This window comes from Muntiacus reevesi, chromosome 6, assembly GCF_963930625.1.
Source record: "Muntiacus reevesi chromosome 6, mMunRee1.1, whole genome shotgun sequence".
NCBI lineage: Eukaryota > Metazoa > Chordata > Mammalia > Artiodactyla > Cervidae > Muntiacus > Muntiacus reevesi.
The window spans coordinates 73318034-73339350 of record NC_089254.1 but is presented as its reverse complement, the minus strand read 5'-3'; the positions used below and the strand labels follow the sequence as shown (position 1 = coordinate 73339350).

The following is a 21317-nucleotide window of genomic DNA, read 5'->3' as shown; positions in this document are numbered from 1 at the left end:
TGGTAGTCCTAGTGTGTGGCCAAGTGCTTGGAGCTGGCAGTGACTGTAGAGATTACTTCTTATGAGATAACAGGAGATCTGTTCTTTTTATTTTAGAGATGACATAAATTCAAAGGCTCCCAGGTCGTACAGGCTGTTAGCAGTGGTAGCAGGACTCAATGCCAGTTCCCCGATTCCTCACTCTGTGCTGGAGGTTCTGTTTCTTACTCTGTGCTGGAAGTGCCCTGGAAATGAGATGGGAGAAACTGCTTTCTTCATTTCCAAAAACTGATCACCAGGACATTGTTGGGAGCTGGGGAGCAGGATGGCACTCATTTATTGTCAGCCGATGTTCTGCCTGCTTTGAGTCCCACTTGTCTGTCCTTCTCAAACAGACGAGAGCTGGGGAGCATTGATGAGGTGCCGCAAATTTCTCTGGAAGATGCTCTTTCCAGTCAAGAGGTCGAGGTTGCTTTTATCTGCAGTGAGAGCTCCAGCCACGAACACTACATCAGGTGAGTTGAAGTCCTCACCTTGCACAGTAGTACAGGACAGTGAAAATACCTGGGCTGACATCTTACACAGGGATCTTAATAATCAGGGGGATGGATCCAGGACTTTAAAAAATTGTCATCAAAATGTTAACTCTCACTATGGGTTATAAAGGTATAAGGACATGAAAAATATAGTAGAACTAATATTTAATTCACCATAATTTAAAACATTAGACACATTAAGAATTAAAGTGCTTTATTTCATTGTAAAAAATTTATTGAGAGTAGTTTGACTACTCTTCTTTGAATCTGCCTTCTTAGAATCTGCCTACAATGTGGGAGACCTGGGTTCGATCCCTGATTGGGAAGATCTGGAGAAGGGAAAGGGTACCCACTCCAGTATTCTGGCCTGGAGAATTCCATGGACAGAGGAGCCTGGCAGGCTATAGTCCACCAGCCGCAGAGTCAGACATGACTGAGCGACCAACATTTGCCTTCTTCTCAGTGTATAACTTAGGATATGCAGCCAGTGTCTTTTTTGTGTCTTGGAGAAATGCCATAGTTCTTTCAGCTTCCAACATTTTATCCTTTGCACTTTAGACAACGTGAAATCTCTCTGAGAATATCTCTAGGACTTCTTTAATAGGAAGTGTTTTTTGCCATGAGATGATTAAGGAAATAGTGGTGGCCTAAGATTGGGGAGGTCGCATTATATTCATAGAGAGAAATGAAATGTTTCCCCCACACATACCCTACCCCCTGCTCCACCTTTGAATGCAAAACTTAGAGCTCTCCAGGCATTTGGTGGAATGGAGCCTGGAAGGAAGAGCCCCATGGAAGACCTGGCAGCTGACAAGGCATTGCCACCTGCCCCTGGAGCTCAGCTTTCTGTTTAGGTCCTGACATTAAACTACAGCTACTTCCACAGTGTGGTTGCCCAGAAGTCAGCTGCTCTCTCTTTATCACACTCACTCTAAATGTGGACAGAGCACCTTTATGTGGATCCCCTTTCTGGCACCAGAGAAGACCTGAACGAAGTAATCATATAATTCCCATACTTATCAATGTTTGTCCCCTAGAATATCTGGAGCATAAAAGCCAGACTTCTGAGCATAGCACTCTGGGTCCTTCCTTTACATCAGACTCCCAGCTCCTCTTAGGACCTCGTTTCTCTCTCCCTCCCCTCCCCTGCCACACAGAAATGCTGAAATTCACACCATGTCTCAATGGACAAAGCCCCATAAATGCCCAAGCCCCTGCCTGTGCTGCTCATCGTGAAACACCCTCATCCCCTGGCACCTGGAAAATGCCTGTTTACACTTCAAGACCCAGTTCAGAGCCTTAGTGAAATGTTTTCCAATTGCCTCAGACAGAGCGGGCTGCCATAGTTTTGTAGTCTTTATTTATAGCTCTCATGTGGTAATGGAGCTAGTAGAGGTGATAGGATTCCAGTTGAGCTATTTCAAATCCTAAAACATGATGCCGTGAAAGTGCTGCACTCAATATGCCAGCAAATTTGGAAAACGCAGCAGTAGCCACAGGACTAGAAAAGGTGAGTTTTCATTCCAACCTCAAAGAAAGGCAATGCTGAAGAATGTTCAGACTACCACACAATTGCGCTCATCTCAAAAGCTAGTAAAGTAGTGCTCAAAATTCTCCAAGCCAGGCTTCAACAGTATGTGAACTGTGAACTTCCAGATGTTCAAGCTAGATTTAGAAAAGGCAGAGGAACCAGAGATCAAATTGCCAATATCCGTTGGATCATCAAAAAAGCAAGAAAGTTCCAGAAGAACATCTACTTCTGCATTATTGACTACCCCAAAGCCTTTGACTGTGTGGATCCACAGCAAACTGTGGGAAATTCTTAATGAGATGGGAATACCAGACCACCTGATCTACCTCCTGAGAAATCTATATGCAGGTCAAGAAGCAACAGTGAGAACTGGACATGGAACAACAGACTGGTTCCAAATCGGGGAAGGAGTACATCAAGGCTGTATAATATCACCCTGCTTATTTAACTTAAATGCAGAGTACATCATGAGAAATGCTGGGCTGGATGAAGCACAAGCTGGAATCAAGATTGCTAGAAGAAATATCAATAACCTCATGCAGATGACACCACCATTATGGCAGAAAGCGAAGAAGAACTAAAGAGCCTCTTGATGAAAATATAAGAGGAGAGTGAAGAAGCTGGCTTAAAGCTCAACATTCAGAAAACTAAGATCATGGCATCTGGTCCCATTACTTCATAGCAAATAGATGGGGAAACAGTGGAAACAGTAACAGACTTTATTTTTGGGGGGCTCCAAAATCACTGCAGACAGTAACTGCAGCCATGAAATTAAAAGACGCATGCTCCTTGGAAGAAAAGTTATGACTGACCTAGACAGCATATTAAAAAGCAGAGACATTACTGTGCCAACGAAAGTCCATCTAGTCAAAGCTATGGTTTTTCCAGTGGTCATGTATGGATGTGAGAGTTGGACTATAAAGAAAGCTGAATGCCGAAGAATTGATGCTTTTGAACTGTGTTGTTGGAGAAGACTCTTGAGAGTCCCTTGGACTACAAGGAGATCCAACCAGTCCATCCTAAAGGAGATCAATCCTGGGTGTTCATTGGAAGGACTGATGCTGAAGCTGAAACTCCAATACTTTGGCCACCTGATGCAAAGAACTGACTTATTGGAAAAAACCCTGATGCTGGGAAAGATTGAAGGCAGGAGGAGAAGGGGACGACAGAGGATGAGATGGTTGGATGGCATCACCAACTTGATGGACTTGAGTTTGAGTAAGCTCCAGGAGTTGGTGATGGACAGGGAGGCCTGGCGTGCTACAGTCCATGGGGTTGCAAAGAGTCAGACATGACTGAGTGACTTTCAGTCACTGCCCAAGGACTGCAGCACACCAGGCCTCCCTGTCCATCACCAACTCCCAGAGTTGGGAACTGACTGTGGTAATAGACAATTTACCTGTTGACATGGCTGTATTTCTCCTCCAGAATAACTGGTAAATAGTACCTGGTTGGATATGTCAGTGGATGAATGGGTGAGTGTTCAAGTGAGCACATAACTAGAAAACCTTTCTCTTACTGCTTAGTAGAAAATAGCATGAGATGCAGTTTGTCCTCCCCATCCCCTGGCCCTGACTCTCATCTGCATTCTGTCATGACATTTACACGAATACTTGTGTGCATTTTTCACAGTCTGTCATGCAGGGTACTTAAGCAAAACTTAATTGAGGTGCATTTTATCTGTATTTATTCCTCTTTTCCAAAGGCAATTCCTGAATGCTGGAAAACATGTCCTTGTGGAATACCCCATGACACTGTCTTGGGTGGCAGCTAAGGACCTGTGGGAGTTGGCTGAGCAGAAAGGTGATGTATGCTCTGTGCATCTGGAGCACACACCCTCTTACTAAGAATTCCTGCCTCTAAGACTTCTGTGGTACCATCTTTATGCCTTATAAACAACCCTGTGTCAGATATGTTGCTGGTCCTTTGGGCCCCCAGCCCAGCCCCCATACTGTAGGCATATAAAGAGCCGGGGTGGGGGTGTGTTTGTGGAGGAACAACAGGGCAGAGGGATGGGTGAGAATTTGCAGACTTTTGTTCAAGACTTACCAGCTTCTTTTACTCTAATGAAAAATATTAATTAGCTTCCACTTATACTAATATTATATTATCTTGCTTTTATTCATGTGATACTTGTATTGCTAATGGAAAAATGCCTAGTAGGGTAATTGATTGTCTGATGTGCACAGTTTATAGTTTTTGTTGTTTCTCAAGAGGAGCACCATTTATTAATACTGGGAACTTGGAAACTCTTCTAAGCATATGTTATTTTGCTTAGTTCTCTTAGAAATCCTTGGAGGTAGGTATTTTCTCTAGCTTATGTATAGGAATCCATGGCTCAGAGAAGTCAAAAATTTTTCTACCAGAAATGGAGCATAACCTTCAAAAATTGTATGCCTGTAACTTATATAATATTGTACACCTACTATACTTTTTAAAAAAGTTTTATACCAGGTCACAAAGCTAGTAATATGACCACTAAATGAGAGGTGGAGATTTTATTTCAATCCTTTTGGGCTCTGAAGTCCACATTTTTCCCTCTGAGCCTTGCTGAACACCACAACTAGAGAGAAACCCACACGCCACCACTAAGACCTGATGCAGTCAAATATAAAGAAATATTTTTTAGAAGACATATAGTCCAATGGAATAGAATAGAGAGTCCAGAAGCAAACCCTTGTGTATACAGATGGTCAAGTGATCTTTGACAAGGGTCTTGAGATCACACAATGGGGGAATGGACAGTCTCTTTAACAGAAAGTGTTGGGAGAGATGGATAGCCACACGCAAAAGAATGAAGTTGTACCTTTACCTTTTTAACTCATACAGCCCTAAATTTAAGATGTAAAACTATAAAACTCCTGGAAGAAAATGTAGGGAAAAGCTTTTGGACTTTGGCCATGGCAGTGATTTTTTTCTGGATGTGACACCCAAAGTACAAAAGCAAAAGTAGACATGGGATTTTGCACTAAACTAAAAAAAGCTTCTGCACAACAAAGGAGACAGTCAACAGAGTGGCAAGGCAACCTGCAGAATGGGAGAATGTATTTGCAAATCAGGTACCTGATAGGGGTTAATATCCAGATTATATAAAGAGCTTTTAACACTCAACAACAACAATAAAAAACCTGATTTTAAAATGCACAAAGAACCTGAATAGGTACTTCTCCAAAGAAGATTTACAAATGGTCAAAACAAGCATACAAAAAGATGCTCATTGTCACTAATGATTATCACACTGGAGAAAGGCCTCAAGAGTCCACTACATGTGGGAAATATTTTACGAGCAAATCTGTTTGAACACTGGAGAATTCACACTAGAGAAAGGCATAGATGTACAGGGGATTTTCAATTTCCTTGTTCAGTATAGGGTCACTGGAGGAAACTGAGCGGCCATCAGTCTGAATTGGATCTCATTTCCAAGTGCCTCTGAGAGCAGCCTGAATTTTTCCCTTACTCAAATTAGAGATTATAGGGTATTGAGGCACTATTGAAGGGCGTGTTCTTCTCAAGTCTAAAAGAACCATATTTCGTGATGTCCACAGTTCTTTGAGCTAAGGTTGCTGTTTGTAAGACCGTTGGGTCCAGGGAAACCATAATTGGTACAGAAACTTGCATGGCAGCTGGTAAAGAATCCACCTGCCAGTGCAGGAGACGCAAGATGCGAGTTTGATCCCTGGGTTGGGAAGATCTCCTGGAGAAGGAAATGGCAACTCGCTCCAGTATTCTTGCCTGGAAAATTCCATGGACAGAGGAGCCTGGTGGGCTACAGTCCATGGGGCCACAGAGAGTCAGACACGACTGAGCAACTGAGCACACATCACTAATGATTAAAGGAGTGCAAATCAAAAGTGCATTGAAATATCTCCTCAAACCCATGAAGATAGCCACTATTAAAAAAAACACAAAACGCAACTAGGACTTCCCTTTTGGTCCAGTAGTTAAGACTCCAAGCTTCTATGCAAGGGGCACAGGTTTGGTCCCTGGCAAGGGAACTAAGATCCCATATGCCATACAGTATGGCCAAAACAAAACCAAAAAACAGAACAAAACAACAAATGCTGGTTAGAGTGTGGAGAAATTAATTAGAGCCTTGTGCCCTATTGGTGGGAATATAATATGGTTCAGCCACTCTGGAAAACTGTATGGAGGTTTCTGAAAAATTTATAAATAGAATTACCATATAATCCAGCAATCCCAGTTCTGGGTATATACTGAAAAGACTTTAAAGGATTTGGAAGAGATATTTGCACACTCTGGTTCATAGCACATTATTCACAGTAACCAAGAAGTGGAAACAACTCAGATGTCCATTGATGAATGAATGAATAAAAAAAATGTGGTGAATATATACAGTGGAATATTATTCAGCCTTAAGAAAGAAGTGAAAAAAAAGAAAAAAAAGTGGAAAAAAAAAAAGAAAGAAGTGAATCTTGTCACAAGCTACAACATGGAAGAATCTTAAGAATATTATGGTTAGTAACATAAGCTAGTCACAAAGAGATTATATGAACATCTAGAATAGTGAAATTCGTAGAGTCAGAAAATAGAAGAATGACTGCTTGGTGTGGAGGAATAGAGGGAGTTATTTTAGTTAGGTATAAAATTTCAGTTTTGCAAAGTGAACAAGTTCTAAAGATCTTTTGTACAACAGTGTCCTTATAGTTAATACTACTGGACTGTATACTGAAAAATGGTTAATATGGTAAATTTTATATTATGTGTTTTACTATAATTTTTTAAAAAGCTAAATAAATTTAGAAGAATCAGATCAATCAAAATTGAAGAGAGGATTTAACCTCAAGTGGAATGTTGATGCACAATAATTGAAAGCTCCAAATGCAACATCATTAATTTAACAATTTGGGCAAGTCAAAATACGTATCAAAGAATAGTAAAAAGCTCAGATCTTTTGTAAACCTAATTTTACAGAAATACATTAAAAAATTATTTTGTACAGAAGTGTTCATGCCAACATTTTAAGAGCAAAAATTGGCACACAAATTCAGTATTCAAAAGAGAATGGTTAATGGTTAATTATGGTATTTTCATCTGATGAATACTATTCAGGCTCTAAAAGTCATAGATTCTTACTGTCATAAAAAAGGTACATGATACATGACTAAATACAAAACAGGTTACAGAACTACATGTAGTTTCACTTTTAAAACAAATATAGATGTGTGGACAATTTGTTTTAATAGTGGTTATTTCTTGGTAGTGGTATTTTGGATTATTTTATTTACTTTCTATTTTTCTTTATTTTTCATGTTTCCTATAATGAACATAATTTGCTTTAATAATATGAAATAACACATTTTTAAAAATTGTTAAGAAGGTACTAAATCGTATATACAGTGTAGCCCCCCAAAACAAAAACAAATTTTAAAAAGTTACACATAATTTGGACAAATCACTAGAGAAATTTAAATATTTAATGTAAAGGAGAGAAAAATTAAGATATATTAAAAGCTCTCCATAGAAAGAGAAAATAAATTTATGTCATATTGCTTCTGCTGGTAGGGGGTAGAATTATAGAGATGGAGAACTTATCTTCATACAAGAAAGAGTTTTCTAAGAATCATAACTGTTCCAACATATTTACCCAGGACGCCATAGGAAATAGTTTCAGTATTGGGTATCATATAGCTGACTACTACTTGGTTAAGGGTACTCTTTGCATTTTAAATATCACAAATAGAATGAAAAATCATATTTTTGTTTTCATGGGCACACATAAAATGAATCTCTAGCCCCTTCTGTTACCCCACCAATCAGATGGGATAGCTTGCCAAGTCTGACTTATTTAAGTAACAAGTGAGATAAGCTTTTCTAGCACTTGTGTCCGTGGTTAAACTAGTTACAAATCACGAACCCTATGACAGAAGAATTTCTGAGAAGTACGTTTTATTTCTTCTACAAAAATAGCTCTGAACAGGCTAACACCAAAGCCACTGAAGAAATTGAATAATAATTCTGGTGTTCATCTGATTATCTGAGTTTTTGTAATTTGAGATAGAATTTCCTTGTGATAAATTCAGAGATTTTAGGTGCAGAGTTAAATGAGTTTGGACAGAGTATATACCCATGTAATGATTACTCCAGTCAAGATACATAACATTTTTATTATTCCAGAAAGTTCCCCAGTGCCCATGTCCTGTCAGTCATTTATACCCACGGTGACATTGATTGTCTACTACCAAACTTCCTTTCCGATTATCCCTCAGCTGGGATCTGAGACCTTTCCTGTATTGCTTAAACATCAGTGTCAACATCATGTCACATATACCGGAGGGAAAAAAAAAGCAAAGGAAACAAAATGGCAACAGTGAACTGGTAGCATTCTGAGTGGTTTCATTTTTTTCTTTATGCTCTTTCACATTTTCTCAATTTTCTACAATGATGTGAATTTACATTTATACTTTAAAACTAAAAATAATTTTGTTTCTACCGTATGATCACAATCATGAAAAATAATTCACAGCAGAATGACAAAAGGGAAATAAACCAATATCTTAGTAGTGGTTCTTTCTGGTAAATATGATCATGGTATTTTTACTTCTCGTTTTCCTCCTGAATTTAAAAACACTTATTATTTCTAAGATAGACAAAACACCCTATTTTGGAAGATGAGGCCAAAATGGTTCTTGAGAATTTCATAAATTACTAGTTATTTTAGAAAGCTGCTGAAATATGTGTGAGAAAATGAATGAGTTGAGACTTCAGGTCCATTAATTGCAAGCTGCCCTTTCATTTTCTCCTAAGAAGTTCTTATTTCATAATCCATGATTGTTTCTGGCTTGCTCTCATATTTTTGTTGCTATAACTATTTGTTTTGTTGAAGATTATTTATTTGAAATAATAACAGACTTACAGAAGAGTAGTAAATATAATACAGTACAGAGAACTATTTTTTCTTGAATCATATAAGAGTAAGTTGCCCAACTGATTCCCTAATAATTTCATGTGTGTATCCTGCAAATAACACAGTTGATGATAACTGCCTTTTTCACTCCATCCTTGTCATGACAGGGAAAGTCTTGCATGAGGAGCATGTTGAACTCTTGATGGAGGAGTTTGCATTCCTGAAGAAAGAAGTGGTGGGGAAGGACCTGCTGAAAGGGTCTCTCCTCTTCACAGGTCAGTCCTTGGTGGGATCACAGGTCATGTGTAACTGGTAAGGCGGGCTGGGGTGAGGTGGGGAGGCTGAGTTCTTTCCTAGCTCTCTAGGATGTGAGCTTGGATTCATTTCTACCAAAGAGTCTCTGCGGGCCGATTTAATTTTCCCAAATTGCCACAGACAATAAAAGTATCTATTTTGCTTCTTTCCTCAAATGAGATTTGATTCCTTGGTAGGCCTTGGGTAAAATATGTGTTAGAAATCTGAAGTGCATTTATACTTTTGGCCCAGTTGATTAGGCAGAAGCTTCTCTCGTGAAATCCTGACAAATTGGAGATTATATTCCACAGGTTAAAAATGAAAGCTCTCTTTTAAAAAGGACTGAGAAAAAGGTTCCTTTGGAGAAGAGAATATTTTTATACTTCTCTATGCAGCAAATAGAATATGCATAGCCCCTTCCTTCCTCCAACAAGTTATCAGAACATTAGCTGCAGCCAAAATATCCGATCTACTATATATTCAGCCATTTATTTGGTCTTTCTGGGAGCACCTCCATTAGCAGTAGGAAATGAACAACCTGGAGCTTCCAGCTCTGCAATCTCCTTTGGGCGGACTCCTTAGATTTGTCTGTACCCTAAGGCGTTAGCAGTAGGAAATAAACAAGCTGGAGCCTCCAGCTCTGCACCCTAAAGCATCTGGGCTACCTTTTCCCGAGGACTTGTATCACAGGAAGGAAAGTCGGACATTGTCAAGTCGGAAAATCATTCATCTCTTCACGAATTTCCAGAAAATACAGTGGAATCTCATTTCAGAATCCATCTTCATCCTTTATTGTATTCCTTTTTGTATGTTTTAAACTCTTTATTTTATATCAGATTATAGCCATTAAACAATGTGTGATAGTTTCAGGTGGACAGCAAAGGGACTTAGTCATACAGATACATGTATCCATTCTCACCCAAACTCCCCTCCCATCCAGGCTGCCATAACATTCAGCAGAGTTCCCTGCGCTTACAGTAGGACTTTGTTGGTTATTCATTTTAAATATAGCAGAGTGTACATGTCGATCCCAAACTCCCTAACTGTCTCATCCCTGCTCTCTTCCCCACTGTAGAAGTTCATTCTCTAAGGCTGTGATCCATCTTCATCCTTTAAAATGACCACCTAATGAGCGTTGTGGCATCAAATAATAATAACCATTAATGTGCACAAGGAATTGTGCTAAGTATGTGACACGCATTATTTCATGTTAAGTCATAGGATAATCCCATAAAGTGGGTATTCATTACCCCTGTCTTACAGATTTTTTTTTAATGAAGCTCAGAGGTGGGTAGCTTCACAAAGTTGACTCAACATTTATGACTCTGGGGCTCAGATTTGTGACGGCTGCTCAGTCCTCTGCCAACAGCAGGAGCAGACGGTAACCAGCCCAGAGGGAGCTGCGTTTCCTGTGTAAGTTTGACACTTAGGTCCTAGTGATTTCAAACCACGTTGTCTATGAAACTTACAGTCTTGGTTTGCTATTATTTACCTTTTTTTTAATTTGCTTGTGATTTTCTTTAGAACATACTCATAATTTTGAGTTGTTTTAAGTCAGTATCAAGTTACAAAAAAATCTGTGGTTTAAAGATCAGTGAAACAGATATGAAATCTTATAAATTCAAGTTATGTTTAAAATTTAGGCTGGGAACAGAGGGGAGCAGCATGTGGTTTAAAGATCAGTGAAACAGATATAAAATCTTATAAATTCAAGTTATGTTTAAAATTTAGACTGGGAACAGAGGGGAGCAGCATCTTGACCAGGTTTCTCACCCAGATCCTCTTCGGAATGTACTGTTGTACCTGAGATGATAGATATTGAAGTCTAAGAAAACACCACTGTATCAATTTTCTTGATATTGGTGTAGTCTATAGGTATTACTGTTTTCTTCACAGCTATCATGATTCCTTTGCCCTCCTATAATTTACACAGTTATATATTTATAGGAATATAGGCTTGCAGGACTAAAATATGTTAATTCTTCTTTTACTTCAAGTTACTAAGGGAATATATATGTATATGTGTGTACCATATATATATTTGTGTATATATATACACACACACACATACACACACAACATATACACGTTAGAAGCCTGAAACATTTTTCTTTCCCTGTGGACCAGATAACCTGCAGTTTCCAATGAAATATGTTATTTTGCCAACAAACTGAATTTCAAAAGCAGGAGCAGAGGGAGACATTTTTCTGAAAGTCTCCATGAGAATCATCTCAGGTACCCCGCTATGAGGCCAGGTGTGTGTCCTGATCCCCAGCCACGTCTGCTGGCTCCCTGTCACCCCCTAGTTGTCAGCCTTTCCCCTCCAATCTCCGCCTTGTCTGTGATTCCCCACAGCTGCCCCGTTGGAAGAAGAGCGGTTTGGCTTCCCTGCATTCAGCGGCATCTCTCGCCTGACCTGGCTGGTCTCCCTCTTCGGGGAGCTTTCTCTCGTGTCTGCCACTTTGGAAGAGCGAAAGGAAGACCAATACATGAAGATGACTGTGTGCCTGGAGACAGAGAACAAAAGGTAGGTCGGGAAGAGCTGTGAGGAGGGGGCAATATAAGGACATCCTTGTGGGTTCATGAGGGAGAATTTGGGGACACCCAGGGACCTGGACCTCCACCCCCGACTCCAGAAGAGCCATCTGCTTCTGCAGTGGGACAGGTGCTGAAATTTCACTTACGCTGCTTCACACCATCCTCCTAGTTGTCCCATAAGGTTAAGAGAAGCATACAGATCTGATATGTTAGATATATTTAGATCAGAAGAGCCCCCAAATGGCTCACAATTCAACAATCTGGCAGTCAGAAGCGCTTTACAAAGGAGGAACACTCTAATAATGAAGATGCCCCAGGGAGCTCCCTTGGAATTGCGGCATCCAATTCTAATTTTCCCTATGGGAGCCCTGGAGAAGGAAATGGTAACCTACTCCAGTATTCTCGCCTGGAGAATTTCATGGACAGAGGAGCCTGGTGGGCTACAGTCCCTGGGGTTGCAAAGAGTCAGACATGACTGAGCAACTCAGACACAACACACAGATAGCAATATCTAAGCCACACAGTAAGCAGTATCAGATACAGGAGCAAAAGTCCAGTTACATCTGTGGCCTGCATTCATTCCAACATTTTATTGTGAAAGTTGCAGGCATTGGTGAAGTTTTTTTTTTTTTTCCATTTATTTTTATTAGTTGGAGGCTAATTACTTTACAATATTGTAGTAGTTTTTGCCTTACATTGACATGAATCAGCCATGGATTTACATGTGTTCCCCATCCCGATCCCCCCTCCCGCCTCCCTATCCATCCCATCCCTCTGGGTCTTCCCAGTGCACCAGCCCTGAGCACTTGTCTCATGCATCCAGCCTGGGCTGTTTCACCCTTGATAGTATACTTGTTTCAATGCTGTTCTCTCAGAACATCCCATCCTTGCCTTCTCCCACAGAGTCTAAAAGTCTGTTCTGTACATCTGTGTCTCTTTCTCTGTTTTGCATATAGGGTTATCGTTACCATTTTTTAAAATTCCATATATATGTGTTAGTATACTGTATTGGTGTTTATCTTTCTGGCTTTCTTCACTCTGTATAATGGGCTCCAGTTTCATCCATCTCATTAGAACTGATTCAAATGAATTCTTTTTAATGGCTGAGTAGCACTGGTGAAGTTGAAAGAACTCTGCTGTGAGCATCTGTACAGCTACCACCTAGATCTTGCCATTAACATTGTACTCAGCTTGCCTGTATCATGCCCAGCTCTTTATCAGCTTTATCACATCATACTGTTGTAATGTTCCCCAAATACTGATTCTTTACTGTCTTTTTTTTTTTTTTTCATTTAAAAATGTTTAAGAGACTAAAATAGTACAAAGATGTTCAGGTTGAATATAAGGTCATACTGAGGTGGTGTCTGTTGGTTGCTCCATTGCTAAAGCTTCCATTTGATCCTGGTTTATTACACACCCTGATAATTCTTCCAGTTGGGTAGTAGTGATACTCTTTGATTCCCAGCATCTTCCATAAACAGCCGTCAGTCCATAAATGACAGAAAACACAATGCCAGAAATAATCACTAAATGTTTGCATATTTTACTTGAATATCCTTGATGTGTTGTTTTTCGAAACCAAGTCCTCTTGGTCCATTTGGGAAACCAACATCATGATGGGTCCCATCTGGTTTGAAATGCAACTCTTTCGCCAGCAAACGCCCTTCAAGATAAAAAGCTTCATAACAAGTCTTTTTAAAACATTAGGAGTCTCTGCGAGTTGTTTGCAGACACAATTCCTTAAGTTAGAGCCGCCTTCCAACAACATAGTGGGACAGAGCAGAACCGCAGCAGGGGATGAGGAGGTGGGGAGGCATGGCCTCAAAAGGTCACAGTGAAAGGACCAGTGAGACCAGGATCGTTGCCTGAAGCCTTGTTGTACAAAGTGCTAGTATTTGCTGATGTTCACTGAGTTCTCGCCAATGTGCCAGGGCCTAGCGCTTTTACAAGAATTTTCTCATATAATCTTTATACCAGCTGTTGGAATGGGCACTATTATGATCACCTGGGAATTATGATCACCCGAGGCTCAGAGAGGTTAAGAAACTCACCAAGGGCACACAGCTAATAAATGGTTATGTGAGAATCATGCTCAAGCAGCCTGTCTGCAGTCCCCCAATGATCACGCCTTCTCCTCCACAATGCAGAGGAAGGGCACGAGAAAGCAATACCATTCAGGCCTTGTCTTTCCCTCATCCTTACCTATCAGTGAGGTAGGTATCGTTCGCCTCAGGCCCCAGATCATCCAGGAAAACCCAGTGCAGCTCACTTCCTAACCTGTGTTCTTTCCATTTTACTAGCAGTTTTCAAACTTTGTAAAAATAAGCATTCAGACACTTTTTCAACCCAGTCGTATATACAAGAGGTGCACATTTCCGTCCTCTTGTTGAAGCTGGCTGGTAGGACTGGGACCAGAGCCAGGGGCATCCCCCACCCTCTCGTCTTATCAGAAGTTAGAAGAACAGTGTTAGAAATTGCCACCTCTGCTGTGCTTGAGACACGTGCTAACTAGAGGAATGTGGCTTTGGGTGTATACCTTCCTATGGAAGGTGAGAAGTAAGAAGCATTTTTGCAGGTAGTCAGAGCTTAGGCTGGTGAATGCAGATATTTGTAAGTGGAGTTTTCCAGAGAGGACCAGAGGAGCTGTCTGAGTCCAAGCTTGTGGTTTGGGTTGGGATGCCTGGAGCTAAGAGCTGTCCAAGCCTAGAACATGGGTGGAACCGGGGCCACCTTTAGCTTCACTCTGACAGTAAAGTCCTAACAACTGATGTCCTCACTTAAATATGTGAACAGGGAGACTCCCCTGATCGTCCGTGGTTAAGACTCCCCACTTCCAATGCAGGGGGCAGAGGTTCAAGCCCTGGTCAGGGAACTAAGATCCATATGCTGCATGGTGCAGCCAAAAATAACACACACACACACACACACACACACACACACACACACACACACACACACACACACACACACACACACACACACACACACACACACACACACACACACACCATACCAAGTTTTGAGCAGATGGGACCACAAAAGGAGGAAGTTTCACACACACACACACACACACACACACACACACACACACACACACACACACACACACACACACACACACACACACACACACACACACACACACACACCATACCAAGTTTTGAGCAGATGGGACCACAAAAGGAGGAAGTTTCACACACACACACACACACACACACACACACACACACACACACACACACACACACACACACACACACACACACACACACACACACACACACACACACACACACACACACACACACACACACACACACCATACCAAGTTTTGAGCAGATGGGACCACAAAAGGAGGAAGTTTCTCTGTCCACATCTCTCTCGATGTTTCCCTGCGTGTGTGGGTGTTGGCATGCTTCCCCCTTTATGTACTTCACATCTTTTTCTCTTAAACATTTTACCCACTCTCTAGTGTAGGTCTCGGTAAGCTGAGGGAGGGTTCCTTACCCCTGAGCTTCCTGCAGCCCTCAAAACAATCTTAAATGATCAGTTTGGGCCCCTTTCTTGCAACCTTACACCTTATATATTTTTTTTGGTTTTGTTTTGTTTTTTGGCCATGCCACACAGCATGTAGAATTTTAGTTCCCTGAATTTCCCAACCAGGGGTCGAACCCGTGCGCCCTGCATTGGAAGTACAGAGTCTTAACCAAGCTGGGCCACCAGGGAAGTCCCCCCATACCTATATATTTAGCTTTATTATGTGCCATCCCTCTAGAGGCAGAGAACAAACAAAAGGTAGTTCCGCTTTGTCCATTAGCAACACTGGTCTAAACTGCCCATCCTGGGCCTGCCTGACTGCAGCCTGGGGGGAAGGGGGAAAGAATCCGAGGAATGGTAATGGGAGACAAGACCCTGGTGCCTGCTCAGGATTAAAGCCTTCCCCAGTTCATATCACAGCCGTCCAACCAGATTGCCTTGTCCTTGGCCCTGACTCAGCCCTGTAGGAGAAGTAAGGACGGGGAGGCAAAGAGAAGTAGCCAGAGCAAGTCCTCTTCCGACTTCCTGAAACTTTGTTCCCAGAAGAAGGAAGGAAAACTGTATTATGCATATATGTGTGAAGAGTTTGAATGCAGGCTATCCATATTAAATTAAAATTGGAAAGAGCTTGAATATTTGGCAATAATAGTAAATGAATTGTATAATCAGTTGTCCATGATGTGCAGACAAAAGTAATCATCATAAGCAGTATCTGTAGGATGATATTTTTAAATAAACATAGTCAAAAATTAGTTATACCTTAGGGTTAATATGCCACATACATATAGACAAATACTTGAAAGGACTGTCTCAAACTGAAGAGGTTTTTATTTAGGTGAAAGAATTATGGATTTTTTTCTTTTTCCATTGTAAAAGTCTTTAAGTCAATGCTGTATTGCTTTTAGAATACTTTTTAAAGCAGATTTTGTATTTTTGCTGTCATATTATTCAGTGAAGCTTCTTTAGATCAAAGGCCTAATTAGGCTTCTCTGTTTCTGATTAAGAAGGTAAAACAGTTATTATCTACTTTAAAGACAGAAAAGATAAACCTAGAGAAAGGGGAAACTTTAGGGAAGTGGGGGTCTGTCCCATTAGGACTAGAGATTTTTGTGAGTGCTGACCTTGGCCTTGACCTGGGGGGAACAAGTGAAATGGAAGCAGATGCTTTGAGAGCAGGCAGGGAGTGTCTAGTCTTTTCTGGCATGTGCGGGGATCACAGATCTCTTTGAAAATGGGATGAGAGCACTCTAAGAATTCTTACCCATAAAAATGCACATATACTTGGAAACAACAGTTTGCTCCAGAATCTCAGGTCTGCATCCTCAGGACTCAGGGTTCATTCAGTTCAGTTCAGTCCAGTTGCTCAGTCGTGTCCGACTCTTTGCGACCCCATGAATCGCAGCACGCCAGGCCTCCCTGTCCATCACCAACTCCCAGAGTTTACTCAAACTCATGCCCATCGAGTCGGTGATGGCCATCCAGCCATCTCATCCTCTGTCATCCCCTTCTCCTCCTGCCCCCAATCCCTCCAGGGCTCAGGGTAGAAAGTCCTAAATAATGAACTGATATTCACACCAAAATCATTGCACAGATTCCCCTGCCTGGTGGCAAAACTGAATAAAAGGACCATCGGTCAGTTGCCAGCAGTCACCTCTGGGAAGCTGGTGGAGGTCGGGATGCAGCAGCTGCAGGAGAGATGGGCTCACGATGAGGATCTAGCAGGGGGTGCTCAGGTCCCCTCAGTGAAATTAACACTGTGCCTCTTACCTCCACAGCCCGCTGACCTGGATTGAAGAGAAAGCACCCGGCCTAAAGCGAAACAGACGTTTAAGCTTCCATTTCAGGTCTGGGTCCCTGGAGAATATGCCCAATGTAGGCATCAATAAGAATATCTTCCTGAAAGATCAGAATATATTTGTCCAGAAACTCCTGGGCCAGTTCTCGGAAGAGGAGCTGGCTGCTGAGAAGAAACGCATTCTGCACTGTCTGTGGCTTGCAGGAGAGATCCAGAAACACTGCTGCTCAAAGCAGTGAGGTGAAGGGGCAGTGCTGCTCTGCTCAGCAAAACCGGAGCCTGATCTTTATCGAGAGTTGGCCTTTATCTCTATTCTTACCATTAAATGTGTCTTGGGTAAACAGGATTTGCTTATTGTCACCAGCTATGTTGGGACCTCCAGTGGGGGCCCCTGTGGGAGTGAAAGAAACAAACAGCCAACTTTGGTTGAGCGGCGCTAAATGCTTTAAGATGCCTGGTTTCACTCACGCTTCCCAATGGCCCTGCCAGATGAGTGTTACCAGATATGTTTTCCTTAGTATCTTTGAAAACCTTATTTGAAGTCACCCAGATAGTAAACAGCAGAACCAGCCTTTAAACCCCACTCACACACTAAATCACCAAGAAACAGTGCCTTGAACCCTCTTCCCTGCCTTGGAAAAGTCTTAGTCACTCAGTCGTGTCTGACTCTTTGAGACCCCATAGACTGTAGCCCACCAGGCTCCTCTATTCATGGAATTTTCCAGGCAAGATAACTGGAGTGGGTTGCCATCCTCCAGGGGATCTTCCTGACCCAGGGATTGAACCCAGGTCTCCCTCATTGCAGGCAGATTCTTTACCATCTGGGCCACCAGGAAAGCCTTCTTTCTACCCACGCACCCCCCACCCCTGCCCTGCCAAACTGGATGGTCATGCCTAGTGCTGGGGATCCTAAAAATGAGTAAGATGTAGCCATTGCCTTCAAAAACTCAATGTCCAGAGGGAAATAGGTCACATAAACTGGTCATTGCAGGTGGTCCAGAGTGCTCCTGGCCATCTGGAGAAGGGTTCGGGGAAGATGTGCATACCAGGTCCTGATGATGAAGAGGTCAACCGTGTGAAGGTCAGAGGAGGGCAATGCTGGCTGGGAGCAGGGTGAACAGAAGGGAGTGAGGAGCAGCCTGGCCAGCCCTGGGGTACTGGGTCTGAAAGTGGGAGTCCCAGGGAGGCAGATCTGATGGTGGGGCCCTGTAGACCAGGTGAAGGGCTGGGGGGTTATTGGGCTGTGCAGAGGCACCAAAAGGTGTTACTTAAAGCAGGGGGGCGAGGGTGTGCATGGTTAGGTTTCTGGTTTAGGTAGAGAATTAGGAAGGCTGCCTGGAGAGGAGAATGGAGACCCAGGAGGAGGTGGCCAGGGGAGCCACCTGTTTGTAGCTGCAGCCCTTGGCTCCTCTGGACTCACGTCCAGTTCCGTCTGCTGACCTTGAGGCAGAGTGGAGTCCCAGGAAACTGCTCTTTGGTTTCACTGGTGGCCCTGTTGCATCTTCTAAGCTGATGTTAGCGTCTTGCTTCTGTCAATGTCTCTCTCGGTTTGTTCCTGCTCCCTACTTGCCTTTGTGAGATTTAACTGTTTTGGAATCTGTGAGATGGAGGCAAACTCCATTTTCTACCTCTGTTTCTATCACTCCATCTCCTTAGTTGGTAAAGCAGGCAAATACATTAAATCTGAAAAAAAAAATCCTTATTCTTTCATTTGCCACATGAAATAATTTGTAATAAACATTAGCCCACTGGTTCTCTTGTTTTATTATCCACATCAAATGTTGCTCAAGGCCAGGAAATATGGTATCTGTTTTTGTATGCTCAGCTGCATCTAGCATGAGGTAAGTGTTACAGATTCGATGACAAATACAGTGCTGTGGTCTCTCCCATTTGGGCTTCTTAACTCGACTGTTTCAAAATATTGGCCCTGTTTGATATTGGAAGTAGGGTGGGTATCAAAGAAAACCAGAGCTGGACAGTAAAGTGGTATAAGCAGATTTTTTTCAGGACAGTTGCAAAAGGGGAAGAGAGACCTCAGTACAGAACAGGACTCGATTCTGCACAGACCATGGGCAAGTGGGGATTTATAGCCATGAGCAGGTCAGTGGATGAAAAATCACCGAGAGGAAACATCAGGTGTGAGGGGGTTTTCGACTACACTGACTTGAGATGATTCTTGCCAAAGGCAGGCTGGCAAGATCAGATATGAAGGGTGAGGGATGAGGAATCTGATCAGCTGTTGAGGAATTTATTAGGATTCTTGCTAAAACCGGGCAATGGAAAGACAGATGGGAAGCCAGAGGGTTGAGGTCTAGTTGAGCAGAGGGTTCAGAGCAGCCTGACTAAACCTGGTCCAGGAAACAGTCTTTGTCGTGGGCTATGTGATTATTAATTGATATTGATAACCACTCAACTCCAGCTTGTTTTGTGTTTGGTCAAGAGATTCGAAATGAAAATATTCATTAATTGTACTAACTGGAAGGAACTGCAGAGGGAGAAGGAAGAAGAGAGGAGAAGAAAGAGGCAAGAGAGAAGAGAGAGCAGCGGTCTCACTCTTCTGTTTACAGCTGCCCTTGCCTTCTGGGGCATCTGGAACCATCCTGGTTTCCCACCCCACCACGGCTGCTCCCCACTGACGCCTTTCCCAAATATTTTCTCCGAAGGCTGCACTCCACCCTCCAATCACAGCTCCTCACAGAAGAAGCCACAAGTAGAATCTGAAAAATAGGACAGGGACTTCCTTGGTGGCCCAGTGGCTAGGACTTCATGCTTCCAAGGCAGGGGGCCTGGGTTCGATCCCTGATCAGGGAACTAGATCCCACATGCCATAACTGAAAGGTCTTGCGTGCCACAAGTAGGATCTGGCACAGCCAAATAAATATTTAAAAATATATAATAAAAGCTTGTGTAGGGAGAAGATTTTCTAAGTGAGAAGTCAGGGAAGGCTTCCCAAATGAATATGCTGAAGCCTATGGAGGTTGAGAAGGATTCGCCGCAGGCGCAGGGAACCGAGGGAGGGCAGGGCATTCCAGGCAGAAGGAAAAACATGTACAAAACCTGTGTCCAGCCAGGCCTGAGGCCCGCCCTGCCCTGGATGGAATAGATTCAGGTATCTGAAGTTCTTTTTGTGAATTCCAAGTGTCTTTAACCCTAGCTTTTTTTTTTTTTTTTTTTTTTTTTAAGTTGTGGGATGAGAATGATCTACTAACATTGGAAAGTCTCTTTGGCTGACATCTAACAATATGAACTATTATTGACTAAGCAAGCAAGATGCTGCAGGCCTGGTGCTCAGAGTTTTACCTCCCCAGTTCACTTACTCTTGTCATTTCCACACAAGGACTTTTCATTCAACTTTTTTTTTTTTTTAAACAAATGATGAAACAGACTCAGAATTTAAGCCACATGGCCAGGTTCCCTCATCTAAGTCAGCAATGTACAGCCTGCAAGCCACATCTGGGGCTCACTGACTGTGTAAAGACTGATTAGAATACAGTCACATTGGTAGTGGGCACAGCTGCTTTCATGCTGCAACAACGGAGTTGAGTCATTGTGACAGTAGTTGTGTGACCCATGAAGTTGAAAAGATTTGCCATCTGACCCTTTATGGCAAAGGTTTGCCGACCCCTGTTCTGGGTAAGAGAGCCAGTGTTGAGCTCTAGGTTCCTCTGGCTGCACTTTTCTGATCAGTCCCCACATACCCCATCATGTCAAGGTAGAAGGTGAAGCCACTGTCATAAAGTCCAAACTACAGTCTGGAAATCACAGTGGGCAATTAGAATACACTTCCCAAAGTTCACTGTAACTATTCCTGGTTCCAGTATGCATCCAAGATGCATTCATTTGTACTTAGCTGCATTTGAGATGGCATTATTGACTCAATGGACATGAACTTGGGCAGACTCCGGGGGATGGTGAGGGACAGGGAAGCCTGCTGAACTCCATGGGGTCATGAAGAGTTGGACACAACCTGGTGACCGAACAACAGCAATGTTTGAGAGATCTGCACTGTGTGAACACTGCTGGTTCCGGGCTCCAGGAAGACTGCAGTGATGAAGACTCGGCCTCTGGATGCTGACAGCTTACAAAGGAAGGGATCACGTCAACTTGAGAGTTTCATGTCCTAGGACAGGCAGCCTGAAGCCAAGGGACCACAGAGGAGGGAGCACTTGTGTGTGAGAATTCTGGGAGGAAGCAGCATTGGGGTTGAGCCCAATAACAAAGTAGGAGAACAAGGAATGTTAG

General features: G+C 42.4%; 1 protein-coding gene across 2 annotated transcripts in view; it reads left to right on the top strand.

The window, feature by feature from the left end:
* Positions 1-17421, top strand: part of BLVRA (biliverdin reductase A) — a 49549-nt gene extending 32128 nt beyond the window's left edge. For both annotated transcript variants that reach the window (XM_065938745.1, XM_065938746.1), the window contains exons 4-8: positions 375-494; positions 3752-3849; positions 9079-9186; positions 11561-11732; positions 17056-17421. In XM_065938745.1, the coding sequence (XP_065794817.1) occupies positions 375-494; positions 3752-3849; positions 9079-9186; positions 11561-11732; positions 17056-17314 (757 nt within the window). In that variant the 3' untranslated portion in view covers positions 17315-17421. The remainder of the gene's footprint in view (positions 1-374; positions 495-3751; positions 3850-9078; positions 9187-11560; positions 11733-17055) is intronic.
* Positions 17422-21317: the final 3896 nt, after the last annotated feature.